The sequence below is a fragment of the Panthera tigris genome, chromosome A3 (genome assembly GCF_018350195.1).
Source record: "Panthera tigris isolate Pti1 chromosome A3, P.tigris_Pti1_mat1.1, whole genome shotgun sequence".
In the NCBI taxonomy this organism is placed as follows: domain Eukaryota; kingdom Metazoa; phylum Chordata; class Mammalia; order Carnivora; family Felidae; genus Panthera; species Panthera tigris.
The window spans coordinates 89,989,862-90,006,696 of NC_056662.1; the positions used below are offsets into that span (position 1 = coordinate 89,989,862).

The 16,835-nt window shown below is 49.0% G+C and overlaps 3 protein-coding genes across 8 annotated transcripts; 1 reads left to right on the forward strand and 2 right to left on the reverse strand.

The window, feature by feature from the left end:
* Positions 1–53: 53 nt before the first annotated feature.
* Positions 54–7,898, reverse strand: LOC102961397 (retinol dehydrogenase 12). 2 transcript variants are annotated; one of them, XM_007083523.3, is made up of 6 exons: positions 7,152–7,898; positions 6,773–7,012; positions 6,420–6,509; positions 3,247–3,435; positions 2,672–2,778; positions 54–2,552 (listed from the first exon to the last, which is right to left on the reverse strand). In XM_007083523.3, exons 1-6 carry the CDS (start codon positions 7,327–7,329, stop codon positions 2,364–2,366), a joined length of 993 nt encoding a protein of 330 aa, XP_007083585.2. In that variant the 5' UTR covers positions 7,330–7,898; the 3' UTR covers positions 54–2,363. The 2 variants fall into 2 exon arrangements, with proteins under 2 accessions (XP_007083585.2, XP_042837720.1); XM_042981786.1 differs by lacking the exon at positions 6,420–6,509.
* An 85-nt stretch (positions 7,899–7,983) lies between these two features.
* CA3H2orf81 (chromosome A3 C2orf81 homolog) lies at positions 7,984–12,938 on the reverse strand. Of its 2 annotated transcripts, none has more exons than XM_042981776.1 (4): positions 12,830–12,938; positions 9,871–10,092; positions 9,569–9,790; positions 7,984–9,391 (listed from the first exon to the last, which is right to left on the reverse strand). In XM_042981776.1, exons 1-4 carry the CDS (start codon positions 12,845–12,847, stop codon positions 8,045–8,047), a joined length of 1,809 nt encoding a protein of 602 aa, XP_042837710.1. In that variant the 5' UTR covers positions 12,848–12,938; the 3' UTR covers positions 7,984–8,044. The 2 variants fall into 2 exon arrangements, with proteins under 2 accessions (XP_042837710.1, XP_042837711.1); XM_042981777.1 differs by having other exon boundaries at positions 12,752–12,834.
* An 84-nt stretch (positions 12,939–13,022) lies between these two features.
* WDR54 (WD repeat domain 54) lies at positions 13,023–16,734 on the forward strand. 4 transcript variants are annotated; one of them, XM_007083459.3, is made up of 10 exons: positions 13,023–13,113; positions 13,492–13,714; positions 13,867–13,929; positions 14,322–14,388; positions 14,479–14,532; positions 14,860–14,987; positions 15,873–15,973; positions 16,048–16,210; positions 16,396–16,470; positions 16,548–16,734. In XM_007083459.3, the coding sequence occupies exons 1-10, from the start codon at positions 13,070–13,072 to the stop codon at positions 16,677–16,679; spliced, it is 1,050 nt and encodes a 349-aa protein (XP_007083521.1). In that variant the 5' UTR covers positions 13,023–13,069; the 3' UTR covers positions 16,680–16,734. The 4 variants fall into 4 exon arrangements, with proteins under 4 accessions (XP_007083521.1, XP_015393558.1, XP_007083522.1 ...); XM_015538072.2 differs by having other exon boundaries at positions 13,065–13,129; XM_007083460.3 differs by having other exon boundaries at positions 13,087–13,162.
* Positions 16,735–16,835: the final 101 nt, after the last annotated feature.

Sequence of the window (16,835 nt, forward strand, 5' to 3'; positions counted from 1 at the left end):
AGGAGACATCTATATCCTCAGATTCAGGAAACCCAAGGGATTCCCACCAGAACAAACAAAAAGAAATACACGTCTGGATTAAAAGTAGTGAAACTGTAGAAAAGCAATGACAATAATAAAACCATAAAAGGAGCAACACAGAAAAGGCATTTCCTACAAAGTACTGTTAGATTAACATCTGATTTCTCATAGCAGCAATGAAAGCCAGGAGACAAAGAAATTATGCTCAGCGAGATAAAAGACAATACTTGTCGGCTTATAATTCCTTAGCCAGCAAAATGATCCCTCAAAAATGGTGAAATAAAGACATTTTCAAGCAAATAAAACTGAGACGGTTCTTTGGATCCCATATGAGCTTTTTCTTGCTGCATAACCAATTACTACTCAGCGGCTTGAAAGAACACGGGTGCTGTCTGTTTCTGTGGATGTGGAGTCTGGGTACAGATTAGCTGGATCCTTTATTCAGGGTCTCACCAGGCGGAAATCACCATGTACTGCAGGGGTGCAATCTCATCTGGGCTCCGGGTGCTCTTCCAGACTCACTGGGTATTGGCAGAATTCAGTTCCCGAGGAATGGCCCTCTCCACAATGTGGCGATTTATTTCTTCATGGTAAACAGGAGAGTCTTTCTGGCTTCTGGGAAAACCTAAACACTTTTAAAGGGCTCACCTGATTAGGACAGGCCCACCCAATTTCAAATAGGCAGGTTGAAATTTTTTGACTAACCACTAAAGGACATAAATAGATTGCATACTTTCAAAACAAGAGAGGGAATCCACAAATGGAAAAATCATTGCACTGTACTCTAAGAGGCTCCAACCAGCCTTCTTTCCCTCCCTCACTCAGGGTCATACTTAGATCACAGTCTGGTGGCCCTCTCAGCTTCTCCCAGCTTCCTCCCCATTTTCTCTTGCAGCCATTTCCCATAATAGCTTTCTTGAACATTCAATCCTAACTTGGCAACTGCTTCTCAGATGACGTCCATGGATTAACACAAATCCCCAATTCATTGTATAAAATGAATAGATCCATGACAGCAAAACCAGACAATGGCAATATAGGCAAAGAAAAGTACAGGCCAGGGGCACCTGGCTGGCTGAGCTGGAAGAGCGTGCAACTCTTCCTCTTGGAGCAGTGAGTTCAAGCCCAACGTTGAGTGCAGCGATTGCTTAAATAAAAGTTTAAGAAGAAAAGTATAGGTCAATCTCATTTATGAACACAGTACAAAGTGCTAAACAATAATGAGCATGTTCAATTTAGCAATGTCTATGCAACACTGCGACCAGAAATGCTAGGTGGCTTCTGGGTTTACTTCAGAAATACAGGGTTGGTTTAACACCAGAATATCTATGAGGGTCTCCTAGAAAAAGAAACAAAAATTAGAATACGTGAAAGGGAAGAAGTAAAACTTATTTTTCCTTGATGGGGTGATTTTCTATGTAGGAAAACCAAAAGCACCTACAGAGAACTCATTAAAATTAGACAACTTTTCCAAGTTGTTTGATAGACAATCAGCACACAAATGTTAAAGAGCCCCATTTACAATCGTGTCAAAATCAAGGTACCTGAATTAAATATAGTAAAACTGGTGCAAGATCTTTATGGATAAAATTATTGAAAATTTGGTAAAGATATTAAAGAGAGTTAAACAGATAGGAGTATACTTGTCCAAGGTTAGGAAAACTGCACATCATAGATGGAATGCAACCACAAAAAGTATTCATGTATGTGTGTGAAATTTGAAGAGCCGATCCCCAAATTTATACAGATGAACCAAGACCTGAGGGAAAAAACAATTGGCTCCCACCACCAGAATTCACTGATCTGAATGCTTGGCTCATCACCCAGGAGCAGCTGGTTTAACGGAAATGTGGAATGATCATCTGCAGGCTCAGTTACAGTACCAGTTGAGAGACAACACTCTGTGAAGTCAGACTGCTATCCTACAGGATGTGGTATATGCTTTAATCAAGATGGCATTGTGTGGTGCTGTCTCACCCAGAGTCAATAAGTACATGGGTAGAAACTAAGAGGTACAGGTGGAAGTTTCCCTTCTTCCAGCACCCCTAATCTCCACTGGAAGGAGTTTTACCCCCCGGTCACCACAACGTGGGACTCTGTAGATTTGGACATCCCAGCATCCAAGGAATGAACACTTCCATTAGAGAACTGGCAGTAAAGTAGAAGCTAAAACTGTCCCCTGGCTAATCTGAGCTCTCATGCCACTGAGGCAACAGGAAAAGGACGTGATCGCTATACTAGACAAGGCGATTGATGCTTGGAGCCAACAAACAAAAGGCATGATCAGAGTAGGGGCTGGGAATCAGGGAGGATGGCAAAGTTAGGGCTGGGGGCACGGGGGATCAGTCCATCTTGTCCAGGTTTGTTAGCTGGACCGTGGCATTCCAGAGCCTTTGGGCCACTTGAGGATCCTGAGCAGCTTTCGCGGGAAGAGTTATCCTACAGGAACTGCTAAAATATTTTCCAGAAATGCCATCCAACTCCTTTGCCAAGCTCAGGTAGAGGACTGGGACTGCACCTTGTCTGACATCCTGTAGAGACACGGGAGAAGAGAAGGAGTCATGCCAAGCTGACTTTAGCCTACTGGGGACGCACAGAAGCAGAGCCCTGCCCCACCCTCTTCAGGCTAGCCAGCTCCTCCCCTACCCACCTTACAGAAGAAGCTGAAGAGCCAAAAGAGGAAGCGGTATGACCAAGAAAAATGCTTCATGATATTTGTGTACACTATACCCGGGTCCACAGAGTTCACAGTCACACCTGAAAGGATGAGACACAAGTAGAGCATGGGAAGAAAGAGTTAAGTGCGGTTCTCCAGTATGCAATAATGCAAAGATCCTACCAGGTCTGTGGGCAGACGTAACCAGAGGCTTGGGGTGGTGTCCAGGAAGTCGGTCCTCTGGAACTTACACGAATGGTAGTGTTCAAGCCAGTAAGGAGACATAAGTATTTGAAAGCATTGGGTGAACTTTAGGAGGAACATAACGGATGGTGTTGGTATTGGAAAATACTGAGAGGAAAGGGATGTTAGGAGTGATAAGAGAGTTGGAAAGATTGAAAGGGAGATGTGAAGACAGACTTGAGTGAAATACAGGCTGCATAGATGAAAAATGGCAGAGATTAACAGCTGGGTTGGGGGACACTAGCCAGAACATATTGGGATGAGATGTGGACTGTTGGGAGGTGGTGTTGGGAATGGAGGAATAATGGGGTTTCATAGGCAATTACCTGTCCCTTGAAGTCTCCGGGCAAGCTCCCCAGTGAAGGAGGTCAAGAGCAGTTTGCTGCAGTCATAATTCTGGTTAAGGATCAAGGGTTTACCAGCCCCTGTCAGATGTTCCTCATCAACATACCCATGTGCATGCCGAAAGGAAGACACATTCACCACCCGGGCTGACCCTGCCCGCTGTAGGGCCCCTGGGTAGAAAGAGAACCACACTCATTCGATCCAAGTTCTGGAGTGAACTCCCATGCCCACTCCCCAACCTACCTCTCCAGGTGACTCCAAGAGAGCAGGGACCATCCAGGATTTTCAGGATAGGGTCACTGCCCACCCCCCACATTCCCCAGGCTAGGCACAGGACAGCTTAATGTGAACTGAGACTCATTTTCATTAGCTACTTTCCTAATGTTTTTCCTCCTCTTTCATTGTAGAGTTTGGACTTTTGCCTTGTTTTTCTTCCACTTGCCAGCTGGAGCTAATTTAATGGATCCTTATTTATGTTTTACCTCATTGGTGGCCAAGAGGGCAAAGGAGAGACTGGAGACATCATGTCACCTGTCTTTCACATATTTGTCACCCAAATGTTCGTTAGGTCTCTGGATTGTGGCAGACACCTAGATAGGTGCTAAGGACATAAGGGTGCTATGTTGAGTGGGGAAAGAAATGTGTATAGAGACACTTGGGAAAGTGTTAAAAAAAACAAACCACTATCTTCCAAAGTAAAAAAAATAATAATAAATACAATAAATAGTACAAGTTAAATCTTAAAAAAAAAAAAAAAGTGGGTGGGGGGCACCTGAGTGGCTCAGTCAGTTGAGTGTCCCACTCTTGATTTCAGCTCAGGTCATGATCTCATGGTTCATGAGATGGAGCCCCACATCAGGCTCTGCACTGACAGAACGGAGTCTGCTTGGGATTCTCTCTCTCCCTCTCTCTCTGCCCCTCCCCCTTTCAAAATAAATACATAAACATTAAAAAAAATGTTAAGTGCCTTACTATATATATATATATATATATATATATATATATACACATAGTAAGGCACTTAACATTTTATATATATATATATATATATATATATATGTATATATATATATATATATATATATATAGTCTGGATTCTATAAAATACTAAAAATAGTAGTTGTCACATATGAGTTTACAGTGTTCAAAATGCTAAAACTATTTTGAGCCCTACATTTAAATTAAGAATCACAAATGAAAAATTGAGCAGGTGGTATTTAGCCAAAATTTTGCTGGAAACAGAATTATTCTTAAAGAGAACAGACCCCAAACTTTTAGGCATAGTGACATAAAGACTAAAGGGGCTCACAGCCTAACTGGAGACCGATCATCCTGGAACAATGTCAATGCAGGAACAGAGATGTGTACAAAGGCTAAGGGAGCCCCATAAATGGGAGGCTGCTGGGGGAGGTGAAGGAAAAGATTCACAGCACAGGCAGTATCTGTGCTCAGTCTTGGTGGATGAACTAAATAAAGTTAGTCAGGGTAAAAGAGTGGGAGAGGACAGTGCAGATAGAGGCAACTACACGTGCAAAAAGCACAGCTGGAGGGGGGAAAAAAGTGCGGACCAAGAGCTACAGATTGTCTGCTAGAGAGAAAAGTATGGATTAAGGAGGGGCAAAAGGCGAGGCTCTCAGTCTGCAGGGGGTCTGTAAGTGGAGATAAGGGGTTTAGAGTCTCTCCTGTAAAGGATAGAGCACCTTCCTTCCAAGGATTTTAAGCAAGTAATATGGTGAAAAGTGATTTCTAGAAGTGGCAAGAAGAAGAATAGATAAGAGAAGAAGAAGAGAAAAGACAGTTTAAGAACCTACTACTAAGCAAGGTGCAGCCAGGGTGTTAGAATTTTTGCAAAGGAGACAAAACATTCCTACTTGCAAACCCATGCAGTTTTGCCTTGCGCTTGTTCACTTTCCATTTGTGGCTAATTTAATCAGCCACTAAAGAGCCCATGAGATCCTGGCAACACAAATTGCCTCCCAAGAGGCAAACGCGTAGCTGATTTTCAAGCAGAAGAGGAGAGGGTTTTTTTGTTTTTTGGGGTTTTTTTTAAAATTTTTTTTAACGTTTATTCAGTTTTTGAGAGAGAGAGAGACAGAGAGTGAGTGGGGGAGGGCAGAGAGAGAGGGAGACACAGAATCCAAAGCAGGGTCCAGGCTCTGAACTCCCAGCTGTCAGCACAGAGCCCAAAGCAAGTCTTGAACTCACAAACAGAGTGATCAAGACCTGAGCCCAAAGTTGGCTGCTTAACCGACTGAGCCACCCAGGCGCCCCTGAGAGGAGAGGTTTTTTTTTTTTTAATTTCTTTTTAACGTTTATTTATTTTTGAGACAGAGAGAGACAGAGCATGAACGGGGAGGGTCAGAGAGAGGGAGACACAGAATCTGAAACAGGCTCCAGGCTCTGAGCTGTCAGCACAGAGCCCGACGCGGGGCTCGAACTCACGGACCATGAGATCATGACCTGAGCCGAAGTCGGACACTTAACCAACCAAGCCACCCAGGCGCCCGAGAGGAGAGTTTTTGAAATGTCATCCCTTTTGTACACTTTCAGTTTTATGTTTTGGACACATATTACCTAACCCCCCAAATTGATTTTATTTTAAAGAGGGTGCAATCCAGGAGAAAATGTTAGGAAGAAAGTGCCCACCACTCACTCTGCCCCAGCTTCCCCAGCAAGAACCCAAACCTCCTTAATTAGAAAAGATTAAAAAATCGGAAAGTCAAAGGACTTGGGTCCAAGACAGTGATGTGTTCTGTCTAGATTCCTGGGGGATATTGAGCTATTTGAGAGCAGGAAGTAGGCATTCCTGGTGTCTATATTCCTAGTGGTCTAGTGCCACCCTTAAGAAGCTCTTGTCGAGATGACTGACTCTACTGGTTTACCTAGAACTCAGAGCTGGGGGAAAGAGAGGTGGATCTTATATCCCCTTGCTGGTTATATTTTGGCCTGACCGATTTCAGTACCAGCCTCCCAGTCCTGACTTAGGTCAGGCGGGTTGCCCTGCTGTGTGCATCAAAAAGTTTACTGTGTCATCACTCAGTGAGCAGCTGAGGCCAAGGGAAGGGAAGTAGCCATTGGAAACAGTAAGCTACGAAAATGCCAGGGGAATGAGAAGTGAGGGCAGCACAGAAGGTAGGCAGCCATCCTTCCTTACCTCGGAGTAGATTTGTAAGCAGAAAGGGCCCAACATAGTTGGTGGCAAAGGTGAGATCAAGGCCCTCTTGGGTAAGTGTCTTGGGAAATCCTGGGAGGAAATGAGAACATAGGTAGTGGGTGATAGAGGGATACAGACCTAGGGCATATATTGGCATTCAGTAGAAACTCCATAGGAACATGTACGTGCAAGGATGGAGGCTATTACTCAAGGTAGGCTTTTTAGGATCACGTGCGAATTAAAGTTATTCAGCAGGGTGCACCAGTTAGGTTTGGGGGTGCCTGTTTTAGGGTCCCTGAACTGGAAAGGAGGCTCCTGCAATGTGTCTGGGGGCAGCAGTTCAAGGCATGTACCGCAGGTTCCAGCATTGTTAACCAGCAGATGTATCTCAGGACACTCCTGCAGAAGCCACCGGGAAAAGCTACGGATGGAGGCCATAGAGCTCAAGTCCACCTGGCCAAGCAGGAGGCAGTTGCTCTTCGAGGCTACTTGGATCTCAGCCAGGGCTTGCTGTCCATACTCCCAGTTACGGCAGGCAAGGATCACCCGGGCCCCACGGCGGGCCAGCTCCTGGGACACGGCCTTCCCAATACCTGTAGAAGGGCAGTTTCAGAATAGGCTAGTCTGGGGTGTGACTGAAGTGCGTGCTGGCTCTCTGGCCAGCCTCACTGGGGCTACTGGGGGACTGGACTGAGACGCCAAATGAGGTGGCAGGATGAGAAGGGCACTCACCACTGTTGGCTCCAGTCACCACCGCTGTCTTCCCAGTCAAGTCTGTGGAGCAGTGCTGGAGGTCCCAAAGATGAGACTTATGCCAAGGCCACATACATAGTCTATGCAGGAGGACCAGAATGAGCAGGACAGAGCCAGGGCTCCCGACAAGGGTGCTGAGTAGAGACCACTGCAACATTGCAAAAACTTGCTGACCTGCTACCAGAAGTGTTGTGCCGAAGTGAGGGTAAGTTGGGGAGGAGCTAGTCAAAGCTGAGTGGCGTTGAGCAGTCAGGCTGGTGTGCTGTCCAGGACACAAAATTTAAAGAGGCAGTCACTCTCTGATTTGTTCAAGCGTCCTGTTTGAAACTGAGAGTGAACTCCACCTTCAGCTGAGTGCCTTAGTCACTTGATTGCCTCGCTGCTATCCTTGGCCTAGAGTCAGTGTTCTCCTGTGTAGGCTCATAGTTGTCTACAAGTGAAACTTGGACTTCCATCCTAAGGTGAATTTATGAGCTCCAGAACTGGAGAAGCAAAATATCAAATTTCTCCTGTCTTTAATCACGGTGTGCTTAAGCAGGGCTGTCCCCTCAGTCCCCTGCTGCAAAGAGACTCTAAGTTCGTCCAGTTGAAGCAGACCCCACCTGTAGCCCTTATGTCTATTCCTTTGTAGAGAGGGAGATGGTTCTCCAGAATGCCTCTGCTGGGGAGCAACCTTGGCCCTAATGCAGAGTCTCCTAAGGGTGGAAATGGGGTTATTCCCTGGACCCAGTGTTCCATATCCTTCCAGGCCGGCAGGACAACTGCTCCTGAGTAAGCACCCTTGGAAGAAACTGACAGACATCAGGCCAACTCTTAAAGCAACTGAGGTGTTTATTCTGGCAAGTAGAAAGAAGGAAAGTACTGGCTGAGCTTCAGGACCCAGAATGGGTCAGGTCCCTGGAGAGGAGTGGCCACACTTTGGGTGTTGAATTCTTCGTTAGCTGTCTCATGGTCACCTGAGGCTTTGGGGCACCAGTCTGGATGGGGTGCTGCTGGATGGGAAGAGAGATGCTGCCTTCTGTGTCTGCCTGCTGGGGTACTGCAGATCTGAGCAGCACCTGGGTGGTTGGGTTCCACAAGCTCACACCAGGAGCCAGCTTCACTGCCTCAGGCAGCAACATGGGCTTCCACATCACCTGGGAGGTGGCCTCGAGGACTCGGGACGCCGTCTGAGGCCACCTGTGTGGATCCTGACCCTCCAGGTCCCTGGGATGAAGGCCATGCAGAGGTACGTGGCAGCGGCCTACCCACATCTCGCCCAGCAACTCAGCCGCCCCCTCCCAGCCACTGGGCCACTTGGCACCTGGCCACTGTTTAGGGCTGGGGTTCCGGGCCAGATCCTGGAGGGTTGGGTGGGTGGCAAGAAAGCGAAGCCCAGGGCTGGGAAAGGCCAACTTTGACCCAAAGCCTGGCGGCGGTGGGCCTAAGCTCAAAGAGGGGGATTGGAGAGCAGGGCCCGGGCCCAAGACATGGAAAGGAGCACTAGGCGAGAGAGAAAAGAAAACTGTCGGGGAGACGCGGACACCGGGACCCGGTGCTAGGGGTCTGGCCCGAGCCTCGGTCTTCCTGCCCCTCTTGCTCCCGCGGTAGGCTTCCAGCGGGCGCGCCTCGAAGTCTGGAACCAGAACCTCAGCCAGAGGGCGCACCCAGTGGCGCGGCAGCCGCGCGGGGTCCAGGCGCGCCCGGGCCATGCGTCCCACCCTGTAGTGATGCGCGCCCCGCAGCGCGTCCGCGCACCTAGGCTGCTGTGGCTCGAATGAGGAGGAGGGGCGGGCCACCGACATGCCCGAGTCCATGCGGGGCACTTTCTCCTTCTTGAGCTTCAGCCAGTCCCCAGCCGCGTGCGGCTGGGCGGTGCAATGATAGAGGTCCTCCAGCGAGAACTGGGAGCTGCGGGGCGGTACCCTCTGGGCCGAGGCCTGGGTGCTGGCTACCTGGGACAGATCCGGAAAAGGTGGGGGACTGCCGTCGAGCGCCATCTCCACCGACAGCTGGCTGCTCGAGTTCAAGGATCCAGCCGAGGACTGGTGGTCTCCGGCCTGGACGTCCAGTTCCTCTAAAAGGCCCTCGGTCCCTGTCTCCTGAAACAGCTCTGGGGTAGGTGGGGGGCCCGGAGTGACTCGCAGCTCTGGAGAAGGCTCCCAAGATTCCATCTGCTCCTGAGAGCCTTTCGCCGTCCACGATCTTCCTAAAGAGATCTGGTCCACGCTCCCTCGGTCCTAGGGATATACACCGAGGTTAGGGGTGGAGGGTGGATAGTGACACATCGGAAAGGGGAGAGAGGAACTAAGGGTGGGGGAGTCCAGAGAGGCCGTGAGGAGAACGAAGACGCAGCGGCGGCGGCGAGGCGCAGAGTAGGGGGATGAAGGGCGGAGGGAGCTGGGGGCTGGGCTTACTTCGCCTTGGAAGATCTCCTCCAGCCCCACAGAGGCGGGCGCTTGTAGCACGGGCACTGATCCCTGAGCCCAAGCATCCGTCGTGCATGCCAAAGGTTCCTCGTCCTCGCCCCACGTGGGGTCCTCGGCCACCGCAGATTCTCCCTCGTCCCTGGCCAGGAAGCGCCACTCGGTGATCTGCAGCATCGCCTCCCGGGCCTGACTGATGGTGAATGGAATGCACTACGGAGGCGAGAGAGGGTCTTAGCCCAGTTTGGGGGGGCGGGGTGGAGATGGTCTGGAGAACCCCCATCCAGACCCACCTGCTGGGTCAGGTAGACTTTGAAAGCAGAGTCCATGACTCGCGTCATCAGATCAGCCAAGATGTCCCCCACAACATCCTCTCCCTCCTCGAGGGCCGTGAGCGCCATCCATTCCGCTTCCGTGAGCCGCCCAGGCACGATGTCCACCTGTGGTACCTGAACCGTAGGCGGTCGCGCCTTTTCCGCCTTGGATCGGGTCACCCCGCGGTCCCGGATCTGCCTCTGTGAGGAAAGAACGGGGCAATCAGGGCAGGAAACCTGGAAAAGTGGAATGGAGACACAGCTATAGGCTAGGAAGAAGCTTTCTCAAGTTGTCCAGTAGGAAGGAAAAGCCTTTTGAAAGAAACAGTCAGTCCACTAAGAGCCTACGATGTGTCAGATGCGTTTTTAGATGTTTGACCTAGCTAATTTAATTTTCTTAACAGCTCACTAAATCCGTTTTACAAAGAAACTGAAACAACACAAATTAACCATCACTTGCTTGAGATTACAGAGTATACCCAAACTATATATAGCTCTAAGGACACAGTCCCTGCTATTGGCACTAGTTCAAAAGGTTCAAAGTTCTTGAGAGTTCAAAGAACTTAAGGAGTCAATAAATGGTTAGTGCTCTTTAGAGCCTCCTCCCTCCCCTAAATCAACTTAGATCCTCATTTCACAATATACACTAAATAAACTCCAGATGAATTAAAGGATACACACATGCAAATGAAATAAAAATATAAGCAAAAAATTAAATGTAGGAAAAAATAGGTTAAATTGTCATACAATTTCCGGGCGAGAAAGACCTACCGAAGCATAAAAGCTATGTAAGAAATAATAAAGAAATAGCTATATATATATATATATATATATATATATATATATATATAGATATAGATAGATATAGATATAGATATAGATATATATACACACACACATATATATGTATATATATGCAAATTTTTTCCTATACATATTTTAAAAACACTCCTAAGTACAAGCTGACAGTAGTTACCATTTACTGGCACTTAAATGTTTCATTTACGTACAATCGACTCAAGTCTTACATTTTTAGACTACTTGCTATTTTTATCCTCATTTTACAGAATTTGCCCACATTACACAGCAAGGAAGTAGTGGAGTCATAATTCATATGCAGGTTTGTCTGCCCCTAGAGCCTGACTTTATCCTGCTTTCAAAAAATTGCAATAAATATAAGAAAGGATAAATATTCCCAAGTATACTAAAAACTCATATAAAAATAATAAAAAGCCTAAGACCCAAAGGATAAGCAAAGGACATAACATTTCACAAAAGTGGAACTGCAAATGACTAACAAACATTTGAAAAGGTGTCCAATCTTCCTTCCTTTAAGGCATATTCTGAAGTGAAAATCACAATATATCCTTCAGTACTCTCTGAGCTGTCATTTACAATAGCATAATATTTAAAACATATTTAAACATATTTAAAACATATGTGTAACAAAAAGAATATATGGTTAATTGTGTGCCCTCTTTATTATGGAATATTATGCAATGATTAAAGATAATCTTTAGGAAGAATTTACAATGGCACATGAAAATACTTATGATGTAATGATACATGATAGAAACAGGATATAAAATGACATATCAATATCATCTCAGTTGTATAAACCATTATGTGTGAAAGAAAAGGAAAACACCAAAACTGTAACAGTGGATATGTTTATTTCTTGTGCTCTTCTCTATTTTATAAGTTCTCTGTACTATAATGAGTCTTTATCCTTTTATAATCAAGAAAACGCCACGTAAAAAGAAAAAGATTGGTTCCATAAATTCATTTTAGGGACATAAGAAATTTATGAGGAGATTCTTGGGAACCTTCTCACTTTCCTTCAAGTCTCTCTGAACTTGGTTCTTTCCAAAATTTACCTCTAAATGTAATCTTCCCAAATCTTTGCCTCCTCACCCCAACCTTATTGCTTCATACCAGATATCCTCCCAAATTCATTCTCCCCCAAATCTGGTGTTTCCTAAACCTTACACTGAACCTCAAAATCCCTTGTCATTTCCCTTCTCTGCTGGTGAAAACAGCCCTGGTGGCAAACCCAGGGAATAACCCACAGCCCAGACCAGGCTTGGCCAGAGCAGGGCACGTAGGATCCGGAGAGGAGTGTCTGTTTCTTGTATTTACCCTCCCAGTGTTTCATGGGTGGCACCGGTGATAGTGACCGTGCCTAGACATGGCCTGACCAGAGGGGCTAGAAATATTATAGCACAAAACCTCCTCAAATCTGTTTTATTTAAAGTTTCCTTGGCTTTTAAACAATTTGACTTAAAAATTTTTTTTAATGTTTTATTTGTTTTTGAGAGAGAGAGAGACAGAGCATGAGCGGGGAAGGAGCAGAGAGAGGGAGGGAGACACAATCTGAAACAGGCTCCAGGCTCTGAGCTGTCAGCACAGAGCACAACGCGGGGCTCAAACTCACAAACCCTGAGATCATGACCTGAGCCAAAGCCGGACGCTCAACTGACTGAGCCACCCAGGCGCCCCATAAACAATTTGACTTTTAAGTGCAGCCTCAGAGTTGTTTAATCCATTTCTTTCTCTTAAAAATCCTTGAAAGGGAGTTTATTTAGCAACACCTCTCCCCAATGCCTGACCAATTCTGGTTTATCCATTTGAATGGGTACCTCAGTATAAGAGACTTATTACATGCATTAGCTGCTTCCAAAAAGCCCTATTCTTGGGCTCTGCACCACCCATTTGACTTTTTCCTTCAGGTTCCGACTGTGGCAGAGCGTGTTAGCGTGCGTGGTGGAGATGTAGATTTTTCTGCCCGAGACTGATGTGGCTTCCTTGGTCACCACGAACGCTCCCATGGTGGGCCGGCGCCGACTAGCGCGGAGCCTACCCCATGCATGGTTCCTGCCACCGAACTTAAAGGCCGATTCCGGTGCTCCAGCGCACCCCCAGACGAGCTGAAGCTCACCGAGCCTTCGTGAGCCATCGCCGCAGCGGTCGCTCCAACTCCGGGGTTTCAAGCAGCTTCCCTGCCTTGCTGCCGCGGCTCTTGCCTAACCGTCGCCCTAGCAACGGCGCCTAGCACGGAGAGGCTCACCCCTCGCAGGCAGACTCGCCCCGCCCACAGTTGCCCTGGCAACCGCGCCGCGCTCAGTACGTTTGGGTTGCTCGGCCCCGCCTATTGGCCGTGCGTACGTGCGTCGTCTCTATGGTGGCGGTGGATTCGCAGGGACCTCAAGATTCCGCAGTCAGGCAAGCGGATCTGCGGGTGTGAACTCTGACCCTCGCCGGGAGCTTCAGGGTGCCAGCTGAGGGAAGAGGGGTGCGGTGGCTACCCTGCCTCACCCCGCCTTCGCTCGGGCGGTTGGGGCCATCGGGTCCTGTGCCATCACCATTCCTCCTCTGGGATTTCCCCATCGCCCCATGACTCAGCCCTAGGGTTCCCTTTTCCCGCTCCCCAAGACCTCCCCACTCCGGACTCTCCTATCGCCATCCTCGGGTTCCCCATCACATCCTTACCCACTCCCAGTGGTCTTTAGTGCCTCATGACAGCACCCGCCATTCCTCCCGCTGTAATCACCGCTGTCTACTGTTCGCAGCGCGCCCGTGATTCGAGCCTCTCTCCACTAGGATGTTCCGCCGGGAGCGCTCCATTCCCCTTCGAGGTTCGGCCGCTGCACTGTGCAACAACCTCAGTGTGCTGCAGTTGCCCTCCCGCAACCTCACACATTTTGGGGTAGTCCATGGACCCAGCGCCCAGCTTGTCAGCGCTGCCCCTGAAGGTGTGCCCTTGGCCCAGCGCCAGCTCCACGCTAAGGAGGGAGCCGGAGTGAGCCCTCCGCTTATCACCCAGGTGAGTGGTGTTGCTGAACCCGGTCCTAAGCTCTGTCCTTCCTCTCCAAACCTCAAGGAGTAGGCCTTCCCTAACCCTCTGATTTAACGCTCTTCTGAGTCCTCCTGTCCTCTGTTCTGACCACTTCTTCCGACTGGGCCACTTCCCTCTAGGTCCATTGGTGTGTCCTCCCCTTCCGAGTGTTGCTGGTACTCACCTCACATCGAGGAATACAGGTAAGAAGAGGCGCTTCCTACCCTCCCCCAGTAGAGTTTTCTCAACTCCTCCCCAAAGCCCCTAGACCCTTCCCTGCTTGTCTCTAAATCTTACAAACTTTTCACATGTTTAGCTCATTCTTCCTCAGTTCTCATCTTCCTTTCTCCCATCTTTTCCAGTTCCCAAGTGCCATCTCCAATACCTGCCCCTTTACTAGCTGTATGACCTCCGACAATTTAGTTAGCTTATCAGAGCCTCAGTGTCCTCCTCTGTAAAATGGGAATAAAAACTGCCTGCCTTCCAGAGTTGTTTTGAGGATTAAATGGGCTAAGGCCTGACATGAATATGTGAAGTACACAGCTCAGCAAAGGTCAGCTGGATTGTGCCCCCATCCTTGCTTCTTGTCTTGCAGATGTACGAGTCAGATGGCTCTGTCATGGTCTATTGGCACGCACTGGACTCTGGAGATGCATCTCCAGGTACCTGCAGGACTTGAGTGCCGTCAGGGTAGGGAGTGTTGGGTGGGGCTGGAGGTGGTATTTCTAATTGTTTTCCCCTTTCATACTCAGTACAGGCTGTGTTTGCCCGAGGGATTGCTGCCAGTGGCCACTTCATCTGTGTGGGTGAGGGGGCCAAAGGCAGGGAATTGGGGGGTGCTGGAGTATAGAGGTGTGGGCTTTGGCCAGGAAGATGTTGAAGGTTTGAGGGAATTTTTGAGGGTTAGAGGGAAGGATGGGATCGAAGGAAGCCCTTAGAGACTCCAGAAAAGCATGGAGGGCTTCAGAGGGGCAGGGTAGGATAGAATAATGGTGGTCACTGGAGGAGCAGAGCTGTTGGGGCACCATGTCGGGGGGTTGTTATGAAGGTTTATGGGATGACAGGAGTGCTACGTGTGGTGGTTGGACACTGGGGAGGATTAGGAAGCCATCAGTGGGGCACTGGTTCCGCAGGAACATGGTCGGGCCGGATACTGGTGTTTGACATCCCAGCCAAGGGTCCCAACATTGTACTGAGTGAAGAGCTGGCTGGGCACCAGACACCAGTCACAGACATTGCCACTGAACCTGCCCAGGGACAGGTGAGTGGATTCCCCCTACCAATTCCAGGGAGCTTGGGAGCCTTCCCACTTTGGGAGGCAGGACACCCGGGTTTAAGTCTTGACTCTGTCACTAAGCAGCTGGATGGCTTTGGGCAAATTGCTGCACTTTCCTAGGCTTCAGCAACCTTAAGTCCAGTGACGAAGCCCGACTTTCCATTTACGTGGCATTTAGTAGTTCATGAACACTTTTCAATACTAGTGTGGATTGAGGAGTTGGGACAGATGTTTTCTAAGATGCTTTCCAAGTCTGACACGTGCAGCTTCCTTTTCTGGACTTGGGCAAGTCCTACCTATTCAGGCCCACCCCCAGTGCCACTCTCTCTGGGAAGCCATCCCCCTATTTCCGCTCCCACTGATCTCCCTTGGCAGAACCCTGAATCAGCACTACTCTCAAAGACAACGCTTGTCTCCCTAATTGGATTGCAAACCTCCTGAGAGCAGGGGATGTATCTTCTAATTCATATGCTCCACCGCACCTGACCCACAGCTGGGCCCATGGGCTATGTTGGCTGCCTGGAGTTGGGGGTTCTCAAGGGGTTTGGACTCTAGTGACTGTGACTGGCTCCCTGCAGGACCTCCAGAAGGTTGTAACACTGGGCTCAGTTTTACTATCCTTCCAGTGAAGACAGTTATATCCCTCTTCTAACACATGGTTTGTGGGGTCAGGGGGAGTGAGGCTCTAAGGAAAGCAAAGAAAGCTTTTTATGCATCCTGGGGGAACCCTCCATTCAGCCCAGGAGAGCTGCATGTCTTGCCCTTTCCCTAGAGAGACAAAGATGCAAATGCTGTGTCCCCTCCCCTCCTGCTCTGTATACAGGACCCAGCAGGGGGAAAGGGAAGGACTGATCCTGCTTTTCTCCTTAGGACTGTGTGGCTGACATGGTGACGGCAGATGACTCAGGCTTGCTGTGTGTCTGGCGGTCAGGGCCCGAATTCAAATTATTGACCCGAATTCCAGGATTTGGGTAGGTGAGGTGGAAGGAGACTGATGCCTTCCTGAGGGGTCCAAGGAAATTAAAGTGGGTTATCACCTTTGCAGGGTCCCATGCCCTTCCGTGCAGCTGTGGCATGGGACAGTAGCAGCAGGCTACGGGGATGGGCAGGTGCGTCTGTATGAGGCCGGCACAGGAACTCTGCATGTCCAGATCAGCGCCCATGCCCGGGCCATCTGTGCCCTGGACCTGGCTCCCGAGGTGGGCAAGGTCAGTCTCCTTCTTCATCCCTCCATACCCTGTTCCTGGTGCTGGGGATGTTGAGAGAAAGTCCACAGACTCGTCTGCTGCTCAGTGTAGCCCTCTCCCTGGGTATCTGGACCAGGCACCCCAGCCTATCCTGGTCCCCTGTCGGCATGTGCCAATGCCCACTCAGCCCCCCACCTTTTCTATAGCTTCTCTCTGCAGCCGAAGACACCTTTGTACACATCTGGAAACTGAGCAGGAGCCCAGAGAGTGGCTACACTGAGGTGTGTGTGGTGGCAGGAGTGGAGAGGGGGGCCCAAGACTGAGGCAGCAGGCCCTGAGCAGCCCTCTTCTCCCCCAGGTGGAACACTGTCATGGTGAGTGTGTGCCTGACACCCAGGTGTGTGGTGCCCGATTCTGTGACCCCTCGGGGAGCTCCTTTGCTGTGACTGGCTATGACCTCGCTGAGATCCTGAGATTCAGCAGCGTGTGAGAGAAGAGCAGTCCTCCTTTCTCCCTGTGGTGTTTATAAAGTACCCCTCCTCCCAGCCCTTGTCTGATTACTCAGTATCACAGTTATACTTCACAACTCCTGGTCAACTAAGCTCCAGGGATGAGGGGATGGGGCAGGTCCAGACCAAGGAGCAAG

Excerpts from the sequence above, each read along its gene's own strand:
- WDR54 (XM_007083459.3), top strand. The coding sequence starts at position 13,070 with ATGGTGGCGGTGGATTCGCAGGGACCTCAAGATTCCGCAGTCAG. Across the intron at positions 13,715-13,866 it reads GCCCTCCGCTTATCACCCAG|GTCCATTGGTGTGTCCTCCC; the intron begins GTGAGTGGTGTT and ends ACTTCCCTCTAG. Across the intron at positions 15,974-16,047 it reads ACCCGAATTCCAGGATTTGG|GGTCCCATGCCCTTCCGTGC; the intron begins GTAGGTGAGGTG and ends TCACCTTTGCAG.
- LOC102961397 (XM_007083523.3), bottom strand. The coding sequence starts at position 7,329 with ATGTTGCAGTGGTCTCTACTCAGCACCCTTGTCGGGAGCCCTGGCTCT. Across the intron at positions 7,013-7,151 it reads GGTGACTGGAGCCAACAGTG|GTATTGGGAAGGCCGTGTCC; the intron begins GTGAGTGCCCTT and ends GCCCTTCTACAG. Across the intron at positions 2,779-3,246 it reads CCGGAGACTTCAAGGGACAG|GTGTGACTGTGAACTCTGTG; the intron begins GTAATTGCCTAT and ends TCATCCTTTCAG.
- CA3H2orf81 (XM_042981776.1), bottom strand. Across the intron at positions 9,791-9,870 it reads AAGTCTACCTGACCCAGCAG|TGCATTCCATTCACCATCAG; the intron begins GTGGGTCTGGAT and ends TCGCCTCCGTAG. Across the intron at positions 9,392-9,568 it reads AGGAGATCTTCCAAGGCGAA|GACCGAGGGAGCGTGGACCA; the intron begins GTAAGCCCAGCC and ends GTATATCCCTAG.